Raw genomic sequence first — 22,442 nt, 5'->3', positions numbered from 1 at the left:
CCAATTGCAACCACAGGCTTGTATAGAACAGGCAAAGTATAGACGGTATATAGCGTAGAAAATCAAACGATAGACGTGAAACAAACATTCCAAAATAACATTCCATCAATACTATTCTACTACGGTCGAGGAGAGCGAGAGGAAAAGAGAGACAGACAGACATAGGTTCTATAGATACGAAGGCATTCCGAGCTAGTGGTAAAGAATCTGCACATACAGAGTTGTTTTCTAATCGTAGGATGCATTCAATTTTGAGGCACTTGAGAGTGATAGTAGTAGAAGAATCGTATTTTGGTTTTACTTACCATCAGCGGTGGAGATGAACGATGGCCGTTGAACATATATCAAAGCGACAAACTTTCAAGTTTAATGCGCTAAAAATAAAGCAACGGGTTAACAATTAAGCCTAAAAGCATAAGTTTCAGCAGCAACAACACGGTATCTTTCGATATCTTTCGAACTTCTACTAGCGAGATCTAGCGGCCACGATCCATTCGTTGTATCGTTCGGTACGTAAAGACAGTTGCTTTATTCCTTCTTCGCACAGTTGTCAAGCGACGCACACTACAAGCTCATTTGAGGCAAATCACACATCGCAATAATGCTACTACTAGGTAAGTTTCTGTTCATAAAATCTATTCTAATAGAGTGAGAAATAATCATCTGTTCTTTCTTTATGCATAATATATAGAAACGAAAATTACGAAAAACGTTCACTACTTCACTACTAGAGCGTGAGCTACGACGCACAGTCGAAGCGAGGGAAAGGTTTACAACAAGTATAGATAGCGAGTTGGAGTTGGAGCAGTCGTATGGCACTGGGTGCGGGCCAATACGGTCAGCAAGCAAGCGGGCGCACACAGGCAGGGCAGGCAAACGAGTTGGCGGTTGGCGACACACAACACAACACAAGCGGTAAGAAGAGGTTTGTTGGGAAGAAGAGCAGGGCGTGCACGGGTTGGAGAGGGGAAGGTTGGCGATAGGATCTTTTATGATTGCAAACCTTTGATGTCTAGCTCCTTCATCGTTCGCACGGTGGTCTCTGCGCGTTGGTTAAGGTTCGTTCATGCGGCAGTTGCGTAGAGGGCGGGCAATTTAAGGAGCAAGCGGTTTAGAAGAAGAAGAAAAGAAGAAGAAAATATAGCATTTAGACGAAACGATCCTGCTAGGATGGCTTTGGGCGTAGTAAATTACCAGTGGTGCGCACTTCACTCGACGAAATCAGACGCGTTTCTTCGTGTTTCTAAAATCGAAAAGACAGTGTAAGCAGAGAAAGATCATGCGAAAAGTGGTAGGAATGGGGAGAGAAGGGTGGAAAGGTACTCAAAAGAGCAGGGCAAGTAGGTTAGCAGAGATATCAGGAGCTAGGGTTAGTCGAACGGGAAGAGGTTGAGTATAGCGTGAGTTCTAGCGCACCTCGAATGCCGTTTCGGTTTTCCACTCCTGCACAACAAAGTCGTCCGGCGAGAAGTGTGCGATGATCTCCTCCACGCTCGCGTGGTTCACCTCGATCATGCGCATGAACGCACGGAAACCGGCCGTTGCCGCCAGCTGCGTCTCGTCCATGTCCGTTTCGGTCAGTATCTCCGTGACAATGTTGGCGTATCCTTCGCGCTCGAGCAGCAGCACCATTGCCGACTGGGACTCGGGCTTCTGCAGGGCGGGGAAGTTGTTCGCCTGGTAAAAGCTGGTAATCTCACTGACCGTTACACCGTGCTTGACCATGAAAGCGATCGTGGCGAGCTCGCGCAGCGGTGCCTCACCCGGGCCAAACTCGCTGGCCTTCAGGTTGGTAAGGATTTCCTTCACCTCGATCGAGTTCTTTACACTCTCCACGTCGGAAACGTCCAGCTTCTCGTGGATGACCATCCGCTCGATCTCCTGCACCGTTTCGGTGGTTACGATCTCCTCGACCAGCGTTTCCACGTGCTCCTTGAACTTGACCGTCGCCCGGTCCTTGGTGAGCTTCACGTCCTGCGTCATCTCGGAGGTCGTGCTCGTGGTCAGCGTGGTCGTCGACTCGGAGCTAAACTTGATCTTCTCCTGCAGGGATGCTTCCATCTCCTGCTTGACAATGTCCTCGATCAGCTGCGACTCTTTCTGCTTGCGCTTTTCTTCGCGCTTCTTGCGCTTTTCCGCTTTAGCGCGGCGTTCTTCCTCGGTTTCCTCGACTACCAGCTCGATCTTGTCGATCGCCTTGCCGTTCTTGATGCCGGCGCGGCTGCCCCGTTTCGGGCTGCGCGCTGCATCGAGCTCCGCCTTCTCGTCGTCCGTCAGCGTGGGGACGATGCTTTCGATCAGCTTGGCAATGGATTCGGTGGTGCCGGCCTCATTCATGGCCTTACACTTGTAGAAACCAAAGTCGGCCACCTCCACCGGGTAAATGGTGAGCGTGGACGTGTTTTCGCTCGTGCAAATCTTCGTTCGCTGATTTGCTATGATGATCTTGCCATTACGGTACCACAGAATATCTAAAATATCGGAAACCAGTCAGTATATGGAACGGTTTTGTTTTATCGCTTTCCTATGTGTTGCTTCAGTTCACTCGGGTTTCATTCAGTGAAATGGTGTTGTATGCTGTTTTGTATCACTGTTTTGCTTTGAGTTTGCCACCACAGCATAGTCGCGATTATGTGAATTATTTGTACGAAACATGTTCTGCAAACACGTCGACAGCTGGTCATTCAAATAATCTAAACTATACCGTGGCGTGTTCCAGTGTACTGTTTGAATGATGCTGTGCATTGGCAATCGTTTCTGTTTTGGCTGCTTTCTATTGTAGACTGAATTGTTTGAGTGACGGTTCTGTTTACTATTCCACTTCCGCAATGTGTTTGTTTTGATCGTTTTTCTGTGTTGCTGCTCATTTTGTCCATGTTGCTTATGTCGGTGTTTTCGGTCGGACGGAACTGAATCGCAAGAAGTAACGATAGGCCTACCTGGTTTGGGATTGCCCGCGAAGTGACACTCGAAGAAGCCCTTCTCGCCAAGCATGGCGCGCGAATCTTTGATCTCAACCGAGTACGATGGCGTAGAGTACGAGGCTGTAATGGAGTTGTTGTTGTGGTTTTGCAAGTTGCATAGCGGCAAGCAAAGAAATAGTAGAGTAGGAAAAGGTTGTGATTAATAACTAGAAGCATACACGGGTAGCCTGATGCAGATGCGTTGCATTGAAGGAGATGAAAATTCAGCTGGTTTCTGTGAGCAATCCAGCACCTAGTGTGCCAGTAGGGAGCGTGTACATTGTGCATTACTCACCTGTCAGTGTATGCCTTGATGAAAAGTGTACGCTCATGGACGATTGGATGGAGAAGTATTTTCTTGGGTGGTGGTGAGTGAATGAGTACAGGGAACCAAATTAAACAATTTACACGCTATTTTACATTACAACACTACACTCTGGCGTGCAACAGCAACCACACAAACAAACAAACAACAGCTGTCCGAACGAGAACTGTCAAACGGTGCATGCATGTGTTTGACGTGCTTTCATCTAGTAGGCGGACTACTGTCGCGACAGTACGCTTCCAGCTGCAGAAATTCGTCCAACTCTTCGGTGCTACTTTCTGTGTAAAAAAGGGCGTGCAAACGGTGTTAGTTTCAACCAGCAAAAGACGACACGATAAAGTTAGTGTTGAATACGTGAAAAAACAATAAACGAAAGCGTTGGTACACTCGAAAGTAAACAAAACAACAATCGGAAAGACACCAACACAAATGCATGCAGTTCTACTACGTGAAGCATAAGTTGAAGCGTACAGTAGAAGTTTATGGTGGCTTCAACTGGTAGATTGTGCTGATCGGAACAATCAAAGGTGAACGTGAATACGTGAATTTGAGTTTGTACATGATTGTGATTGTTGTGAAAGATACAATTTTGAAGTGATGATACAACTGCACCACATCCACGATGGAGGTCGTGGTGGTGGTGGTGTTACGGGATGTGTCGATTTCGGTTAGAAGAGATGGTTTACCTTGCAGTGCCTCCTTTAGTTCCTCCATGTGCTGTACCCATTCTGGTTTGCGATACGCTTTGGTTCCGACAATTTCTGGAAGAGCGTACAACAAAGTGAAAGTTAGTTCCGTGCCGTAGTGCGAACGCCGTGTTGTATCCGGTCGAGTGTTTGAATACTGTGGCATTTGACTTTTGAAGTAGTGAAGTACTGTTTTATTGATATATCTGGCAGTTTTGGGGTGAGTGCAGTTTATGGTAAGTTTTTCACTGTTTTTTTTTCTTTTCTTTTTGAAGTAAATGAAACTTGTCGGTAAGTGGGTGAGAGAGAGAGAGAGTTGTGGTAGTGTTTTATTTGATTATACTGAGGGTGGAAGGTTTTTATTTCCCATGTGTTTGGTTTTAGGATTGGAGGAAGGAATAGAAGAAAGGGTTGATAGAAAATATAGAAAAGAGAAAGATTAATGCATACAATTCATCAAAACAAGAACTACACAAGCTGTAAAGGAAGAAATAGAGAAAAATCAAATACAATTAGAGCAGGTTAGAGAAGAGAAAGCATCCTACAGAAGACAAGAGAAAAGACAGACTTTCATATCTACACAGCCTACTATAATCGTAAAAAAGAAGAAAGCGTTTTTAGTAAAGCATATTTACAAATGCCACCATCACCACCAACGAGCGGGCGTGGAGCACTACTACTCGTACGGTTTGTCTCACGTGTGAGCCGTCCCCTGAAAGTACCTTCTACAACTAGCTCCGTAGTTGTCATGGCCACGCCGAGTGCGTTGTGCGCTTCGAAGGTAATCTCCCCAGAATCGTCCGGGTAGATGTCATTGATGATGAGTATCGACGTGCCATCGTCAAAGTTTTCAATCTGGAACTCGTCCGATGGGATGATTTCCTCGCCGGCCTTTAGCCAACGTATCTGTGGCTTCGGATGGGCAAGTACTTTCACCTCCAGCTTAGTCAACTCGCGCTCCTGCGAGTGTATGATCGTGGGCAGTTGTTTCACTATCTGCGGCGCATACTCGATCGGTTCCGCATACTCTTCGAGTGTTGAAATAGACTGGAGCGCAAAATAGCTTGATCAGAATCGTGCAGGAATTGGTCAACATTTCATGTCTTACCTTATCCGTCAACAAATCCTCTTCTGAGCTACGGAACTGCTCCGAGTCTGGCACGTACTCGAAAGGCTCCACGTTGACCGTGGCGCGGCAAATGGCCTCGCCGATCTTGTTGGTGGCCACGCACGTATACTCACCCTTATCCTCCGGGAATACCTCGCTGATCGAGAGCACACAGCGCCCGGTAGAGTCCTGCTGCACCTGTTTGTCCTTCGTTTCCTGGATCAGCTGCGCATTGTGGTACCAGTGGACCTTCGGCAGCGGCATCGCCACAACCTGGCACTCAAGCGTTAAGCGCTCTCCATCCATAACACGCGTCGGTTTGATTGTTTCCAAAAACCGCGGTGATATGTATTCGGTAACCTCCTCGGTTTCAATGGTGTCCAGCGTTTGGACGGTCGCAGTGGAAGTTACCGAACCGGCCACATTCTCCGCCCGGCACGTGTACGCACCCGTGTCCCGGCGGGTGAACGACTCGATGATCAGTATCGAGCGGTTCTCCTTCGTGACGATGCGCTGCTCGTTGGTCGACTTGATCGCCGCACCCTCCTTGAACCACTGGAACGTAGACGTTGGGTAACTCTCGACCGACGCCTCCAGTATGCACACCTCGGCCTCGGCGATCAGCTTCGGCACCAGTGGTTCGATGAAGCGCGGTGCCTTAGCCTCATCCGTATCGGTAGCGTCCGAGATGGCAACCGAGGCGGACGATTTAGCCTGTCCTGCTTCGTTCGTGACCGTAATCTCGTATTTGCCACCTCTTTGGCGGGTCACACGGCGAATCTCCAGCCGGCTGTAGTACTCTTCCGTCGTAATGATGACTTCTTCTTCCTCTTCGACGATTTCCTTACTGTTGCGGAACCACTTCACCGTAGGCTTTGGTTGTCCAGTGTACCGACACTCGAAAACAAGCGTACTTCCGGTACGAACCACCTGTGCTTCTAGCGGCTGCACGATCTGTGGCGCAACGGCGGATGGTTTGGCTCGTTCCATCACTACCGATTGAATGTACACGTTCGCTTTGCCAACTGCTTTGCCGAACTTGTTCTCTGCTACGACAGTGAACACCACCGGTACGTTCTGCTTTGGATGCTTGACGGTCAGTCGCACGTGTCCGGTGCGTTCTTCGTAGTATGTTTCGATCTCTTCTTCCTCCTCCTCGATTATCTCAATCTCGTCACGCAACCAGCGCACCTTGGGAGTGGGAATGCCCGCCACCTGACAGGTGACTGTGGCGACCGTTTTCTGTTCATTTAGCTCGATCTTTAGCGGCACTACAAACCGAGGTGCCTCGCCGTGCTCGGGCTTCTCCTGCACGACAATGTTTGCCTTGCTGATAGCCACTCCGGCGACGTTCTTCGCCTCGCAGGTGTAGATACCGACGTGGTAAGGCTGCACGGTGGCAATTTCCAGTGTGGCCACATCTTCCACCACATTCATGATGTACTCGGAGCTGGCAAACAGTACCGTGTCATTAAAGTACCACTGCACCGTTGGGAATGGAACTCCCTCGATGCGGCATCGTAGCAGAACCGGCTTGTCTGGCTCACAGATCTGTGGCTGCAGCTTCTCCACAATGTTTGGCGGTTGTACCTTTGGTTTGCTGATCTTCACTGTTTGCTCCTGAATCTTCGTCTCGGAAATTTGTTGTTGCGTTGTTTCGATCAGTTGACGATCCTCTCGTACGCTTTCCTCGGCGATCTTGTCCGTGACTTCTTGGACGCGTTTCTGCGTAATGATTTCCAACTCAGGAAGCGGTTGACTGTCGTCAATAAAGACACGGCGCTTCTTTTCCTTCTTGACAATGTTGGATTGCACGCGCACCTCCATCTCTTTGCGGAACTCGGTGGTCTGTTCTTCCATCTTGACTTCTTCTACCGGCACTGGTGCCGGTTTGCTATCAGGACGAGTGAGCGTTATGCTGGAACGCGAAATCTCCTGCACCTGCTCCACCTCTGCTTCATCCTCTTCCTGCTCCTCTTCCTCCTCTGGTTCCATTGCAAACGTGCTGAGCTCTTCCTTGAAGACGACATGCTTTTTGTTGCGTGACTTGCGCTTTTTAGCAGTTTCGCGTGGTGCCAGATCAGGGATAAGATCGAGAACTTCCTCCGCAACAATGTCTACAATCGTTTCCGCAACCTGCGCCGGTTCTTCGGGTTCCTCGAACGTCACCGATTCTTCCACCTCGGCAATACCCGACTCGGGGAACATTGGTTTAATGATTTGCTTTTTGATGCGCTTCGTCTTTTTGGTTACAGTCTCCTCGATCTTCACATCACGGACGGGTTGTAATTCATGCGGTGCCGGAATTTCCTCTATCAATGCTTGTTGAGCTGGTACTGGCTTCAGGATGATTTCTTCCTGTACCGTTTGCTCGGGCTCTTCGCGTTTCGGGATTGGTTTGAGTGTTATTTCTTCCTTGGGCGTTTCTTCTTTGGGAAGTTCTTTCTTTCCACGACGCCATGGTGCCGGTTTCGGTTCCTCGGGCTCTTGAACTGTAGGTTTGGGCAGAACGATGGTTGGTTCTTCAGCTGGTTTGGGAGGTTCTTCTTTCGATGGTTTAGGAATTGGTTTGAGTACCACCTCTTCCTTAGGAGTTTCCGGCAGTGGCCTTCGTTTTCCTTTAGGCCATTCTTTAGGCTCTTCCTCTTCGACCGGTGGCTTTTCCTTCTTTCCACGACGCCAAGGCGTTACTTCGGGAATTTCCTCCTGTGGTGTTGGTTCTGGATGCTTAGGTTTGATCGTGATCTGTTGCTCTGGTTGTGGCTCGACATCTTTAGTCGGTTTAGGAATCGGTTTCAACACCACTTCTTCCTTAGGTTCCTCAACTGGCGGACGTCTCTTACCTGTTGGCCACTTCTTTTCTTCCTCCTCTGTTTCAACAGGTTTCGGTTTTGGAGTTCTTCGCCATGGAGGATGTTCTGGAACTGTTTCTGGCTCTTTTTGTACTTCTTCCGGAATGTGTTCCGTCTTCTCTAGTTGCACTTCCTCTTGTTCAGGAATCTCAGGATAGACAGGTTTTTCAAGCGGTTCCAATTCCTCCTTTCGTTTTGGTTTCTTCACCTTCTTCGGGGAGATATCTTTCACCTCAGCTATTGACACCGTGTCGGCTGGGACCTCTTCAACTTCCGACTTTTGAGGCACAGGCTTCAGCGATACCTCCTCGATCGATTCTTGAGGCAATTCTTTAGCTTGTTTTGGTGTTGGTTTAAGAGTAACAGTTTCCATGACAGCAGGTTCTGGAGCAGGAATTTCCCTTTTGGGAACTGGCTTCTTGCCACGACGCCACGGAGGAAGACTGGTGTCCTCTTCCGGTACGGCTGGTTTCTCCAGTTCTAGCTCAGGCTCGGGTTTATCATCGAGTTCTGGCTTTGGTTTCGGTTTGATCGTAGGCTCCTTAGTTTCTTTAGGCTCCACTTCTTTTGTAGGTTTGGGAATTGGTTTGAGAACGACTTCTTCCTTCGGTTCTTCTGGAAGTGGACGTCGCTTACCAGTAGGCCATTGCTTTTCTTCTGGCACTTCCTCTTGGGGCTTAGGCTTTTGTTGTCTACGCCAGCTGGGCTTCTCAGGCTCTTGTTCAGGCTCCATTGGTTTGACTTCCTCCAGCTTTTCGGGCATCTCCGTTTTCTCTACTTCAGGTACCTCCGTGGGAGTAAACTCCAGCTTCTCAAGAGACTCCTGTTGTGGGACGGACTTTGGCTTTTTCTTCTTGACAATCTTGACTGTCTTTTCCTCGACTTCCTCGGGCTTAGTTGGAGCAATCTCTTCCACAACAGGTTTCTTGGGGACAGGCTTGAGCGAGACCTCCTCAATAGCCTCTTTCGGAAGCTCCTTCTTCTGGCGAGACGTAGGCTTGAGCATTACTTGCTCGACCTTTTCAGGCTCAGCCGGAGGAGGAAGAGGCTTCTTCTCTACTGGCTTCTTGCCACGACGCCACGGAGGAAGACTGGTGTCCTCTTCCGGTACGGCTGGTTTCTCCAGTTCTAGCTCAGGCTCGGGTTTATCATCGAGTTCTGGCATTGGTTTCGGTTTGATCGTAGGCTCCTTAGTTTCTTTAGGCTCCACTTCTTTTGTAGGTTTGGGAATTGGTTTGAGAACGACTTCTTCCTTCGGTTCTTCTGGAAGAGGACGTCGCTTACCAGTAGGCCATTGCTTTTCTTCTGGCACTTCCTCCTGAGGCTTAGGCTTTTGTTGTCTACGCCAGCTGGGCTTCTCAGGCTCTTGTTCAGGCTCCATTGGCTTGACTTCCTCCAGCTTTTCGGGCATCTCCGTTTTCTCTATTTCGGGTACCTCCGTGGGAGTAAACTCCAGCTTCTCAAGAGACTCCTGTTGTGGGACGGACTTTGGCTTTTTCTTCTTGACAATCTTGACTGTCTTTTCCTCGACTTCCTCGGGCTCAGTTGGAGCAATCTCCTCCACAACAGGCTTCTTGGGGACAGGCTTCAGCGAGACCTCTTCAATAGCCTCTTTCGGAAGCTCCCTCTTCTTGCGAGGTGTAGGCTTGAGCATTACTTGCTCGACCTTTTCCGGCTCGGGTTGTTTTGGTAATTCTCGCTTTGGTCCTGGTTTTCGTCCCCGCATCCATGGAGGCAGTTGCGTTTCTGGTTGGTCTTCTGGAGCCGGCTCTGTTGCTGGTTCGACAACAGGCTTCCTTTCTTTCGGTCCTCTTCTCCAGCTAACCGGTTGCTCAGTTGGTTTCGAATCTTGTGACAGTTCTTGTTCGGTTTGCTCCAATTTGAGCGTAGAAGAGTCTTCTCGTTCCGTAAACTCTACGGGTTTGGGTGTAGTTTCTTTGGGTCCTCGTCGCCAAGGAACTGGCTGGAGCTCGGGCTGTTGCTGTTTCGCTTCTTGCTCTTCTAAACGATCGACACTTAGCATGGTAGAATCTGCCACCTGTGCATAAGGTTGATGTTCTGGCTCCGGACGTTTGCCTCGTCTCCACGCTACGCCAGCTCCCTGGTCCAGAGTGAGTTTTTGCTGTTCTAGTTCTGTCGTTGTTTCGTTTCGGTCTACCTTAAGCATAGTGCTCTCGTCAGTTTCGACGAACTGTTCCCTACCGGTTTGAGGCTGTTCCTTTCTTGGACCCCCTCGACGCCAGGCAACTCCTTCCGCCTTTTGCGAGTCTTTGCGAATCAATTCATCCACCTGCTGTTGAATCTCTAGAATAGAGATATCCTCATCGTGACGTAATTTCTGAACATTATAATCTATATGGTCGATATCTTCCTGCTCTCCGATGATGGCTTGAACCATTTCTTCCATATTAAGCTCGGATATCTCCTGCTCACGTTTGACCGTCTTCAGTTCGACCTTCTCCAGCTGTTCGCGCTTAACCTGCGGCTTCTGGATTTGGGTCGGTTTCAATTGTACCGTTTCTAGTTTTTCTTTCTCGATGGTTTTGCGTTCCTTGGTCGTTTTCTTCAGTTTAACTACCTCGGCCGTCCATGGCTTGATCTCTTCGCGTTTATCGATCGACAGTGACCGATCGCGGGACGTACGTCGATCTTGCGAGGCACGCCGCCATGGAGCAACAGCCTCAGTGGTCGGTCCTCGCGATAGGCTTCGAGATCGTCTCCATGGCAAATTTTCATCACCCTGCGGGACGAACTCGGTGTCAACTTCGCTCGTACCGGTGCTACTATCGTACGATGTATCGCTTAGCTGTTGAGCAGTCGCAGAGGTGGTCGATGACGAAAATTGCTGCGTCGATTGCACATCCTGTTGCTGTTGGAGGTGAACTCCAGCAGCACCGTGCACCTGTCGCAGCTGCTTTCGACGCTCTGCGTAAAAAGGGAAAGCGTACGAAAACGTTAATGATTTAGCAACCGATTGACACGGTGATGATCCGTTCGATCGGAATGGGGGGGACAGCAGTGTTAGTGTATGCATACACCTCGGCAGGCAAAAATAAACAGAGCGGTGGTAAATGAGGCAGTGGGGGGAAATACCTGCGGGAGTTGTTTGGAAGAAACACCGTTCGGATGTGGGGAGAGAATCAAAATTTATGAAACGAATAACGCACCGAACCCACGGGTGGATGGAATGCTAAGCGTAAACAGATGGCGTTACGTGGTCTAATTCGTCCACAGGTCTACACACACACACATACACACACATTTCCACACAAACGAACAAGCGCTGCTGAGTGAGGAAAGAACTTTTGGAAAAAAGTGGTGGAGAGAAGCACTTTCTATTCTTCGGGGAGTATATGGCACGTTGTTATTTTGCACTTTGCGTTGCGTTCGAAGGTGTAGTAAAGGTGAGATGATGGGTTATTTTTAGCAGGGCAGGAATGTCTGGATTAGCTCATCAAGGAATTGGTCTCGTACGTGAAGTGCAAAATGGCCGTGGGATCTTGGTCTTGGTTGAAGGAATGTAATATGGTGTACTGACTTTATTGTACCTTGAGCGCGCTATGCATTCTAGCTCGCGAAAGCTAACCCCACATCAACATGCTATAAGTGCAATGTGGTCGTTATTTCGTGCAATGTATCATCGTTTGGTTTAGGTCGGAGAAAAGTAGAAAGGGCGTAGCGTATTACTCATGGTGCTTTTCCTCCTACTTGTGTACAATTAAAATTCTATTGCTTTGGGAAAATAGTCAAGTTGATGGTCACTATGCAAACGCGAGCGATTAGTCATGGTACACTGATGGTTTCATCCTTGAAACGCTGAAGAATAGTTGACATTGTGATGGTCAGTTTGTGTGTCATTCGGTTGTTTATACCGTTGACGAGGCAACAACAGCCGGATGATTCACATAGGTACAGGAGTGCAGGAAATATAGTGTGAGTAACGTTGGGAAGCGAAAAACACGCTTGACAAATACCCTTCACCGAGGCGTTCGACCGCCTTGACCAAAACCTTCGACCTCTAATTTTGGTAGATACTATATTAGAATCGTATCCTTGAAGTCACGTGTTGCCTTTGGTGATGAAGTACTCAGCTATAGTGTACACTACTAACCCTTACATCAATCTGTGAAGGTAGTAAAGAGAATCTCCCAATAATGGGAAGTTTTTGTTTTATCGTAGCTACCACAAAAGATTTATGAAAAACCATGAAACACGAGACCATGAATGGACCATTCAAGTGTGCGTTACTATAAGGTCTTTGTCAAGGTACATCACCTTCTCATCCGCGCAAGAGCGGCGGATTAGTTTGCTGACAGAGCTAGAGATATAAATTATTTTTCATTTCAACGAATTATCCCCACCACACCACGACACTGCTGCCGTAGGTGTGCTGTTGTAACCTTCCTGCGTCGTACAAATGTGTTCGACGAGCATTCCGCCCCCTCAATTAAAGCTAATCCTGTAAATTTTGTTAGACATTTATCACTTGCGCGCAACTCGCGAACTCTTCCTGTCTAGCGCGCAAACAATAACCGCAAGACAAACAAGCTTTCAACATGAACAGTCTCATATTGCATCAAAAATAAGTTAAGCGTTTAAACGACATCGTTAGACAGAGGAGCCTTGATAAAGAGTAGAACAAGCAGACACTCTTGCTACTCATGTTATCACTACTTGCGCAATGCGAAAGTGAGTGGCAAACAAAGAGTGTGGAAGAAATGAATCAAAAAGAAAAGTTGAACTTATATCCGTCACCGAGGAAAAGAGTGCACTTGGCGTACGGTACAGCCAACTGCGCGGAAATGGGGTCATAAATCGTTCCCGCGAGTGCAGACAATCGTGTGTGCGGTGAAGATGTCATGTCACGACGACGACGACGGCGATCCTGCTTAGTCCGTACGGACGTTCGTGCGACTCAAAGTTGACAAGCACTGACAGCATCCGAAATACCCGGGTTAAACCCAAGAACCGGTTCGTGAAAAAAAAACATAAGGAAAGTAAAACACCCGAGAACGGATTAGCTTCCGCGACGGCTGCTGTCGAACCGTTTCGAAAGTGGCCGCGGGACGACCGCGGGACGGAAATGTTTAATTTTAGCTCCTAGCTCCCGATCTCGCGGGATTCGTTCTCTCGCCGGAGCCGTGAGTTTGTGTGTACGTGGAGCACCGTGAGTATGAGTGACCCTTATTAATTATTTTCGGCATTTCTTAAAATATCTCTCCGATGGTCTGTGTGTGCGCGAGAGCGCACGTTTGGACCAGATGCGCCTGCGCCGAGCGGGACGACATTAGGCGCTACACGGAACGGTTACCCGGGTGCTCTCTTTTTAACCGACCGGTCACTTTAGTCGATATAGTGTGGTTAGCTCGGTTGGACGGTTTCGAACCGGTTTTCGAGTCCAGGCGGGCACACGGGTCTTAGGGGCCTGGAGGGCTGGGACAGTTAGCGGCGCAGGAGGAATACCATGGAGCGGGAGGAACGAGGGAAGCAAAAAGGGGCAAAAAGCAGCAAGAGCTAATTCCAATTCGAGCTGGCTTCTAATCTACTAGCTGTTGTCGCGTGACGTTTTCGAACTCGAATCCTGGCGTCGTTCGCTGATGGTTGTGTGTGCTGGTCTCGTCGTGTGGGGCTGTGTGTACGAGAGGAGATGACGCGAATGGCATGTTTGTCAACACCCCGTTGTCCTGCAAAAAGTGAAATGGGATGCACACCCCAAAAACCCAAAACCATTGTGGCAGCATCGTGCAGATGCTTCCGGTTTCCGCTAGAGGGCAGTCACCAATCGGGGCTCGAAGGGAGAGTTAGTGAACAAAAAGCAATGGGGGAAAGTGGAAGTGATTCGGGCCGTAAAGGAGTCGAAATGAAGTGAAGCGTGTTGTTTTGTTTGTTTTTTTTTGTTTGTTTGTTATTATTAATGTATTACTCTCCAGGTTCGGTTTTATTGCTTACTTACAAACGTATAAAAACATACATATAATTAGTCGCCGATCGCGCAGCAATAGTGACAAAGGTGTGGAGAGAAGGTTTTGTTGGTTAAAGCGCGATTAAATCATCCTTAAGTGTACCACACAATGTGTGTGTGTAAGTGTTGGTGTTTAATTTGTTAATAAATAAGTCTTACAATCTAATAACACGGCAAGCTGTAACAACGGGAAAAGCGTTGGGGGGTACGCGATCGAACCCTCGATCGTATTGTTATTGCTCTAAGCCTAAGTCCGATCGGATCGATTGCACTCTACTCTACAATGCTACTCGGTGTGTTGGTGTACTCGCAGCTAAGCTTAGCATATTGTCCTGTTCGATACAGTGAGCTCCGAACTTCTTCGACCAAAACACGCACCTGCAGACCTCTCCAATGAATTGGAGGGTGTACAGCGGCAAGCAGCAAGAACAAGGAAGCAGTAGTTATAAGTGGTAGCAGTAGCAGCAGTACACGCAACAGCATGCAACTGGTTCGTGCGTTGCAGCACAGCGTGTACTAAATATCCTCCGCAAAGCTGACAAGATAAGTATATTGTTTCTGGGGCGCTTGTTATCGTTGTTACCACAGTTGCTGCAGCGGAAATTTATTGGTTAGGCTGTTTTTCCTTCGAGACGGGGCCTGAGTAGCCGAAAGCAAAATTACAAAAAAAAAACAACCAAGAACAACGTCAGCACACAAGCACACAAATCTATTAACGCTCTTGCCAGGCGCCATTATGCGATTTCGAAAGCGTGTAGCGTGCCTTTGACTTTGCCCAGAACGTTCGGGGTCATTCGCCCGGTTGTACTGCGGTCAAACAGGTTTTACCAGGCTGTAGGAGCACGAGTCTACGCAGCCAGGAAATCGCAGGCAGGGGTTAAAGGATGGCAATGGATTGCAAATGGCATACACGAAACAAAGGCGCGAATCTATTTTTACCAAATTTTTAAAACAAATTGTAATTGGGCGTTAATGTGCTGGTTTGTGTGTGTGTGTGTGTGTGTGTGGCGGTTGTTGTTGATGTCATAAACAAGCTCATGTACGCATCCAAACTGCAACCACCATCTTGAGGACGCTGCAGCACATTTGGTAACGGCATTAACGGCTGCAGACGGAACGTAACGTTTACTAACGCTTGAATATCGTTTCTTTTTTGAACAGGACACAGGCGATGCCGGATTGGTGCAAACTGGCCGTGAGGAGGCCCTATCGATATCGACGGCAGGTCGGTGGTGGTAACTACTCTTCCCTACGCTACGCTACGTCAGCATCTTTAGACATTGTACATTCGGGCTAGTGCATACATCGGCGTCAACAACAAGTCGGTCTCGACACAACAACGCTAAAGTGTAGATCAAACGAACCGGGACAGGTGTGACAGCAATGCGGCACACGGCAAATGGCATCATCGTCCAAAAACACGCCAGAAGCTCGATCCGCGTGGGTAGCGTCATTGTTGTATTGAAAGGAACTGAGTCAACAACTGACCCACCTGTGAGATGGAGATGTCCCTACTAAGTTTACGCGATGATTCATGCACGGAACGCGGGAAATCCGGAGAAGGTTCTAGAATATTTCTGCATCGCCTAAAGGCTCCTGCCCCAATGCTCGAGAGGATCGAAGTTTGTTGATCGATTTGTACACTAATCAAGATCGCAGCAACGCTGTCTCTTCTATTTCCAACATCTGCACCATAGCAACAATGTTACCTATCTCTCGACAATCGTTCATCTTTCATTCGAAAATTTCTCTTGGTACGTGCTACGTGCAGCAGTACCCGATAGGAACGATTATTCTCTCGAACGGCAGTTTCTTGCATACGTCCCTCCTCTTGCCATATCACCCCGCCGGGGGCTAACGAAATCTATTTTAGTAATGAAATCTTTATTGCTAATTATTCAGCTCGAAGAAGCACTAGACGCCGCACAAAGTTTGAAGCATTCTGAAGGGGAAAGGGGTGGGTTTACATTGTTTTCCTGCTCGCTCCTTCTGCTGTCCTATCTTCTGATCTTCCTAAACTGAATCCGTTCCGTTCAATTGCCATCTTTTTTTGCGCGCTTTTCAATGATTTTCTGCTCTGCAAGGGTTAAGAAGTGTGTACTACTCACTATCTCGCCTCACTTGGACCTCAGTAGCATCGCTTCCTATCCTCTCCAAAGTGTATCTTTTGCACGGCTTCGAAGTGATCAATACCAAACCTTCAAGGTAAGTAACGAGCCTCATAAATCCAATGTTCTGGTTTATATCTTTCATACGCAATAAAGTAAACTACCGAGCTTCGTAAAGCTAAACACGCACCAAAAAGAACAACAAATCGAAACCTTTAATTACGCTAGCCGTCTTCACTCATCATCCGAAAATCAATCGAAAGAAACCCCTTTCCAAAGAAATGAAAACAAAAAAAAAAACTCCACCATGCGGTCTGTAGTAGCAGTAATTTGCGCCCTGCCATAAAACAAACATAATTCAGCTTCTCCCCCAATGAAGGTCAGCATGAATCATCCGCGCTCCCTCCAGTGGACCTCAAACGGGATGTTTTCCGGGAAGCAAACACAACGCGCCCGTTCAATTTTTCCGTGTGCAAACCACGCTGTAGCGCATGTGGCCGCCAGAAGGTGCGCTATACACCGCACGACGGCGATGGCGTCCTATAATTAGAACGTCCGGCTCCTCGGGCCGCCGTGTGAAAAAAAAACCCCGAAAACACACGGTTGCTAGTGGGGTGCAACAACAGATCTCGTCAGGTTTGTCATCAGCTCACCTTACGTTACATACGCGAGCGCGCCCCCCAGCGAAAAGCATTTTGGGGCCGGTTGAGTCACCGGTGAGTTGGAATATTCCAAACGCCTGTGTGCTCACACCTTTGCAACTCATCAGCGTGTGTTTTCGCTCGTCCTCCTCTGAGAAGGAAAAGTCGGGCATCCGTCGCGTGCGCTGCACACGGCACGCGGCGTTCACAAATTTGACCAAGCCAGCCAAACCACCGCCCTCCAAGCCGTGGAACACGACGTGGCCAAATATAATTAGGTAGATCGTGAGTTGGTTCCTCTGCGCCCTGGCATCCTCCTGGCACTCTTTGCCGTGCGGGAGATTCGCGAGATTCGCATGGTTGGTGCATAACGCCATCCTCAGGGACGTTGCAAAATTCTTCCACAAAAAACATGAAAAAACTGCACCCATTTCGTTTCGGTGCCGGTGCCGCGTCGAGGATGGCCCTGAATAGTGACGTGCGGCGCGCATTTCGTAGCCAAACAGAATGTGTAACGGACATTGTGATAGACGCTGGCTATTAATCTTGATGAGCCGAGGCAAAAGAAAACGCTTTGGTAAGGTTTTGGGAAGGGATGCTAAAGACAGTTCTTTTTGGGTTCTGCATACTTTTCTGACGCCCTCGCAAACGAGAACGCCACGAACGAACGAACGAACGAACGATTGATGGGTCGACGACATGTGAATATGTCCCAGTGGGTGGTGGGTGGTGGGAAATGAAAACGTGTACATGTTACGTGTTTGCGCTTGTGTTTTGTAGTAAAAAAAAGGAGACAAATGGACTGATTAGAATTGAAGCGAAAGAACACAAGATTGATTCGTCTCAATTCGTACTCAATTCGTTTTCATACCAACCGAAACGTAATAATTCCGGACGTTTTTCACTTGCTCGCCAATCTCGCAACGGATGGTGTACCGGGATGAAGTCGTACACTGAGTCGGATGGGGGTAGGTGGTAGGTTTATACTATGACCGGGTTGGAGAAGGCGTTAATACGGCTTTCGCCCGCTTTTGGCCGCGAGGCGGGAGCGCTACTGTGTTTGGAATTTGAAAAAAAAAATGGCCACACGGAATCGAAACCCCGCCGGTGACGCTCACAAAAAAACGATCGTGCGTGCATTATACGCACGTTTGTGTTTGTGTGTGTCATTCGATCTATCTTTCATTGCTAAAAATAGCGAAGACACTCGTGGGAAGAGTCCCTTTCGCACCCCTCGCGGACGGCGGTGGGAAGGGATCTCGTTCCTCGTTTCGTATCGTGTGCTTGTGTGCGTGTCGGTGTGGTGTTGGGATGGGTTGATCATTTTGGTTTGATCATTGTGATGGGTGTTTTTGATGTTAGATATTTGTAGGGAAGCGATTGTCTCTATCGTTCGTTTGTTCGTTCGCTTTATAGCAGACTTTATCCTTCAACCCCTCACGGCGATCATGGCTTTGACCCTTCTAATGTTGACACAACGCGCTTCCTTTCCGCTTTTGTTTGTTGTTTATTATGTTAACATATCCTTCAAGCTAAGCGAAAAAACTAAGCTGGCCTAATTATGCGCGGATGTATATAAATTGTCAGTAAAGTTGATCATTAAAATTCAGCAAAGCTATCATGTGTACGTGTAAAACAGCATCAAAAAACATGGCGCGTGGGTATTATAAATGTATGTAAACTAGCTATCTCTCTCTCCCTCTCTCTCGCGCTCTTCCTCTCATCTACTGCCTTCCCTTGACGGTTACTTTATATGTTTATATATCTTGTGTTTGGCATTCAACCGAGCGTTCCTCTAATCCGAATGTGTCTATCCGTAAAAAACCGATGTCGTAAAACGCGATGTATGCACTTGCACCTGCCTTTGCGCCGACGTGTGTACTATCATCATCATCATCATCATCATCATCAGTGTCAGCCATTAAGATTTCACGTTGAACATTAGTTAAGTAATTAGGTAACAATTAAGCACAAAACGAGAGCAAAGTACCGAAATGGACCTTTGCCTATTAAGATTACTGGGACAAGACTTTGCCGTCGTCTCGCCTTCCGCGCCTTTGCTGCGAACGCTGTTTCGTCTTTGCTTTTCTCGTTCTCACCCTCAAGATGGTTTCATTTTGGGCGCGAACATTTGCATTGTTCTTTTTGTAATTCAATCTACCAGTTTGTTTTTGCTTCCTTTTGATTGGTTAATAATTGTCAGCTGCACACGGGGCGGCCAACAACATTTCACCCGCCATTAGGGCAGCATTATAAAAGCGCAAAAAAAAAAAACACACGCGCGTTGGTAACAACAGATAACAGGGCTAAGAGAGGGGGGCTTTAGAGAATCAAAACACAACAATGGTAGCACAACAGCAAAACAACAATCCTCCTTCTCTCCGGCTCCGGGGTTTAACGTGTTTGTGTCTATCATCCTGGTGTTAGACACAGATTGGGCGTTGCAAACATTTAATGGAAGAAGTAAGTACTTGTGTAAAAAAAAAACAAAAATCGCGTGTGTAAAACAAGTAATTGTAGGAGAGAATGTCAAAACGGCTCTTTGCTTGCTTGCTTGCTTGCTTGCTTGCTTTTTTTTGGGGGAGACAGGCACTAAATTATTTACGGATGGTGTTTTGCTGTTTTGGGAGTTGTTTGGTGTTGGTTCTACTGAGTATTCTTACTTTTGACTATCAGTTTGGCGGACGTTTCGACCTGTCCGGCGGACGTGGTCACGCGGCAGGTGAAGGTACCGGAGTCTTCCTCGTAGGTCGTCCCGATCAGCAGCACCGCGTTGTTACCTTCGTTGATCATCTGCGGAAGAGACAGCGTTTTGTATCGGAGCATTAGTTATCGGACGTTGAAGAAAGGTAGAAAATGGGGCAAAACCACTGAGTGAGGCCCAGGAGAGTCACAGTTCAATTAGCATCGCTCTAGATTGAGCTATGGGAGGTTTTATTGGCAGAGGGATTGTTTTGGGACGACTGCCAACCTAATTTCGAAACGTAAGGAGCACGAGCACGCGTAGGCGTGTTGATGGATAAACCAGACGACGTATCCCCCCCTCGAGACATGAAATGTCAGGGCGAAGGTAATGAATACGGTGTGCACTACCTTGGCTACGGTGGCCTCATCAACAGCTGCCCGAGATTGTTAGCGACACGGTCGGAGTAGCGTGAAAATCATTTAAATGGGAAGAATTGAGGCATTTTGGTCCGAACTTGGTTGGTCCTATGGGTGTGACATTTAACAAGATCGTCAATCCCGTGTTGGTGCCAACTACTACACATCAATTTATTCTGTCGTACTAGCTCCAGCACGACAGTCCCTAATTAAGACACATCATCCACACCTCTTGCACAAAATTGATCTCCCACGTCATGTCACGGTCAGTTAGAGACGACGTGGCACGCTCAGCTGCTCCATAAATCAATGTTATTGAGAGGGAAATGAGGGCCGTAGCCTTTTGCCTTACCTGAAAATCGGGTGACTCCGGAATCAGCAGACCCTCGCGCAACCACTGGACGGTCATCTTGGTCGGTTTGCCGACGATGGTCGTCTTGAACTGGGCCGGCGAACCCTCCTCCACCAGGCAGTCCTTCATCTCGCTCAGCTTCGGACCGGCGTCGGGCATCTCGGGCGCGACCACCTTCAGCGTGGCGGTCGTGTGCACCTCACCGCCCGGGTTCGAAGCAATGCACAGATACTGGCCCTCGTCCTCCGGGAACGCCTCGGTAACGATCAGCGTGAACGCATCCCGATCCTTGCCCATCTGGAAGTACTTGGACGGTTTGATCTGCTTGTCACCCTTGAACCACTGGGCGGTGGGCGTCGGTTTGCCGGTCACACGCGTCCGGAACTCGACCGACTGTCCCTCGGGCACGGTTTTGTCCTTCAGCGGCTCGACCAGCGTCGGCGGACGCTCCGTGCCGGGTGTGGCCGGCTTCTCGATGATCGGCGTCACCGGTGTGTCCACCGTACAGACGGCATCGCACCGTGCCTCGCCGGCTCCGTTGATGGCCACACACTCATACTTCGTACCGTCCTCCGCGTACGCCTCGATGATCAGCAGCGTGTAGTTGTTGTCCTCCTCGAGCATCTTGTACTTGATGTTCGGCGCCAGCTTCTGGCCATTCTTCAGCCAGTACACATCGAGCGGCTTCGTACCGGTGACCTTCGCATCGAAGCGGGCCAACTGACCGGCCGTGACCGTCGTGTCGCTGATGGTGCTTACGAAGCTGGGCGGAATGACTCCACCACGGCCCTGCTGTCGGCGCTGCTCGACCACCAGGTTGGCGCTGCACTTGGCAGTTCCACCGCGGTTCTCCGCAATTACGGCAAATACGGCCGAATCCTCGAGGAACACCTGGCGGATGATCAGCACCGACTTGGTGCCGAACGTGTGGATCTGGAAGTCGGCCGAGTTGTTGATCTGGAAGTTCTCGCGGAACCACTTGACCGTCGGCATCGGCTCACCGTCGAACTCGACCTCGAAGCGGGCCTGCTCGTTCTCGAACGCCCGGCACGGTTGGATCTTGCGCGTAAAGACGGGCGGTTTGGTCGGCTGTACCGGGCCCTCCACCACGCGCTCCTGCGTCGTACCCTTGTGCTCCATCTCGGTCGTCTCGGTGGCGGTGATCTTACGAATGATCTCTTTGTCATCGTACACCTCCTTTTGCGTTTGCTTCTGCTGCGAGATGTGCACCTCCTTGCCCTGGACGGACGTTTCCGTTGGCTCCGGGATCAGCTTCTTCTTGGGAGCGTCAATCAGTTCCACGTTTTCGCTCTCCTTCGTTTCCTCCCTGTTTGGCAAAGCATAAAAAAAGATCGATTAGTGTTAGAGTGTGATCGTTGACCGAACATCCGCAATTGCTACTTACAGCGTCTGCTCGTAGGCACTTGCCATACCCTTGGCGATCGATTGACTGACAACCTTCTCGCCCGGAATCGCAAACTGATGCTTCTCTTCGCGCATCTTTTGCTCCTTCGTCAGCTGCTCGGTTTCCAACTCCGCCAGCTTGCTGTAGTACTCCTCGCCCTTCTTCTGCTTGACCGTCTTTTGCCATTCGGTTTCGCCCTCCTTCTTCGTCTTCGCCTTCTGCACGACCTTGCGCTTTTTCTTCTTCTCCTCCTGCAGCGTCGCCTCCAGATCCGTCTCTACACGGCCCTTCTGATAAGCGACTAGATCGTAGTCGTACCATGCTGTTAATCAGATAATTTGGATTTGGAAAAACGGATTGGGTGATGGGTGGTTGAGCACAGTACAACCGCCATGGACGGGGAATCCCAGTATGGGAGTCCCTGACCATGGGATGCGTGTTCTTTTACAAAACAACTGCGGTCCTTGGATATTATTACAGTACAGAGATAAACACCGTGCCATATGATCGCTGCCAAAAGGCGAAGGAAATAGAAGTTCCACACACAAACTCACAGAGAGAAGAACGATTGCGGTGCATGCAGACATGCCTTCAGTGTGGGGAACAAATCAGGGGAAGAAGTTGAGCGCAGTTAATATGCAGAAAATGGGAAATAGGTTACCAATGCATTAGAGACTGCCACCGTTAATTGATCTCGTTGTTTTTCTCACTTCTACCTCTCTTGAGAAGCCTTACCTAACAGCATCTCGAATCAGTAAGAACAACAGAGAAGACAAAAGTGTGAAATACGAAACAAAAAGTGGTCAGGTGCGCAACAGCAAGCATAAAAACGGGAAGGGGAGTCTTGCAATTTACAAGAAATTATGGAACAAGCCGGAAATGGGGTTCTCCATTTCACCAAGAGGTCAGTTATATACAAAACGGAGTGGAAGAGATAG

General features: G+C 48.7%; 1 protein-coding gene and 1 long non-coding RNA gene across 2 annotated transcripts in view; one reads left to right on the top strand and one right to left on the bottom strand.

Moving 5' to 3' along the window:
* LOC121593820 (titin-like) overlaps positions 1 to 22,442 on the bottom strand; it is a 158,880-nt gene that overhangs the window by 43,028 nt on the left and 93,410 nt on the right. The window contains 6 exon segments of the mRNA XM_041916522.1: positions 3,975 to 4,049; positions 4,697 to 5,021; positions 5,083 to 10,859; positions 19,309 to 19,438; positions 20,100 to 21,426; positions 21,505 to 21,826. Coding sequence (XP_041772456.1) covers positions 3,975 to 4,049; positions 4,697 to 5,021; positions 5,083 to 10,859; positions 19,309 to 19,438; positions 20,100 to 21,426; positions 21,505 to 21,826 — 7,956 coding nt within the window.
* On the top strand, positions 13,286 to 16,292 carry LOC121593824. The gene is made up of 2 exons (XR_006004854.1): positions 13,286 to 14,985; positions 15,058 to 16,292. It is a non-coding gene; the product is annotated as an uncharacterized LOC121593824 (long non-coding RNA).

The sequence above is a fragment of the Anopheles merus genome, chromosome 2L, assembly GCF_017562075.2.
Source record: "Anopheles merus strain MAF chromosome 2L, AmerM5.1, whole genome shotgun sequence".
In the NCBI taxonomy this organism is placed as follows: domain Eukaryota; kingdom Metazoa; phylum Arthropoda; class Insecta; order Diptera; family Culicidae; genus Anopheles; species Anopheles merus.
This window is presented reverse-complemented; position numbering and strand designations above follow the sequence as displayed.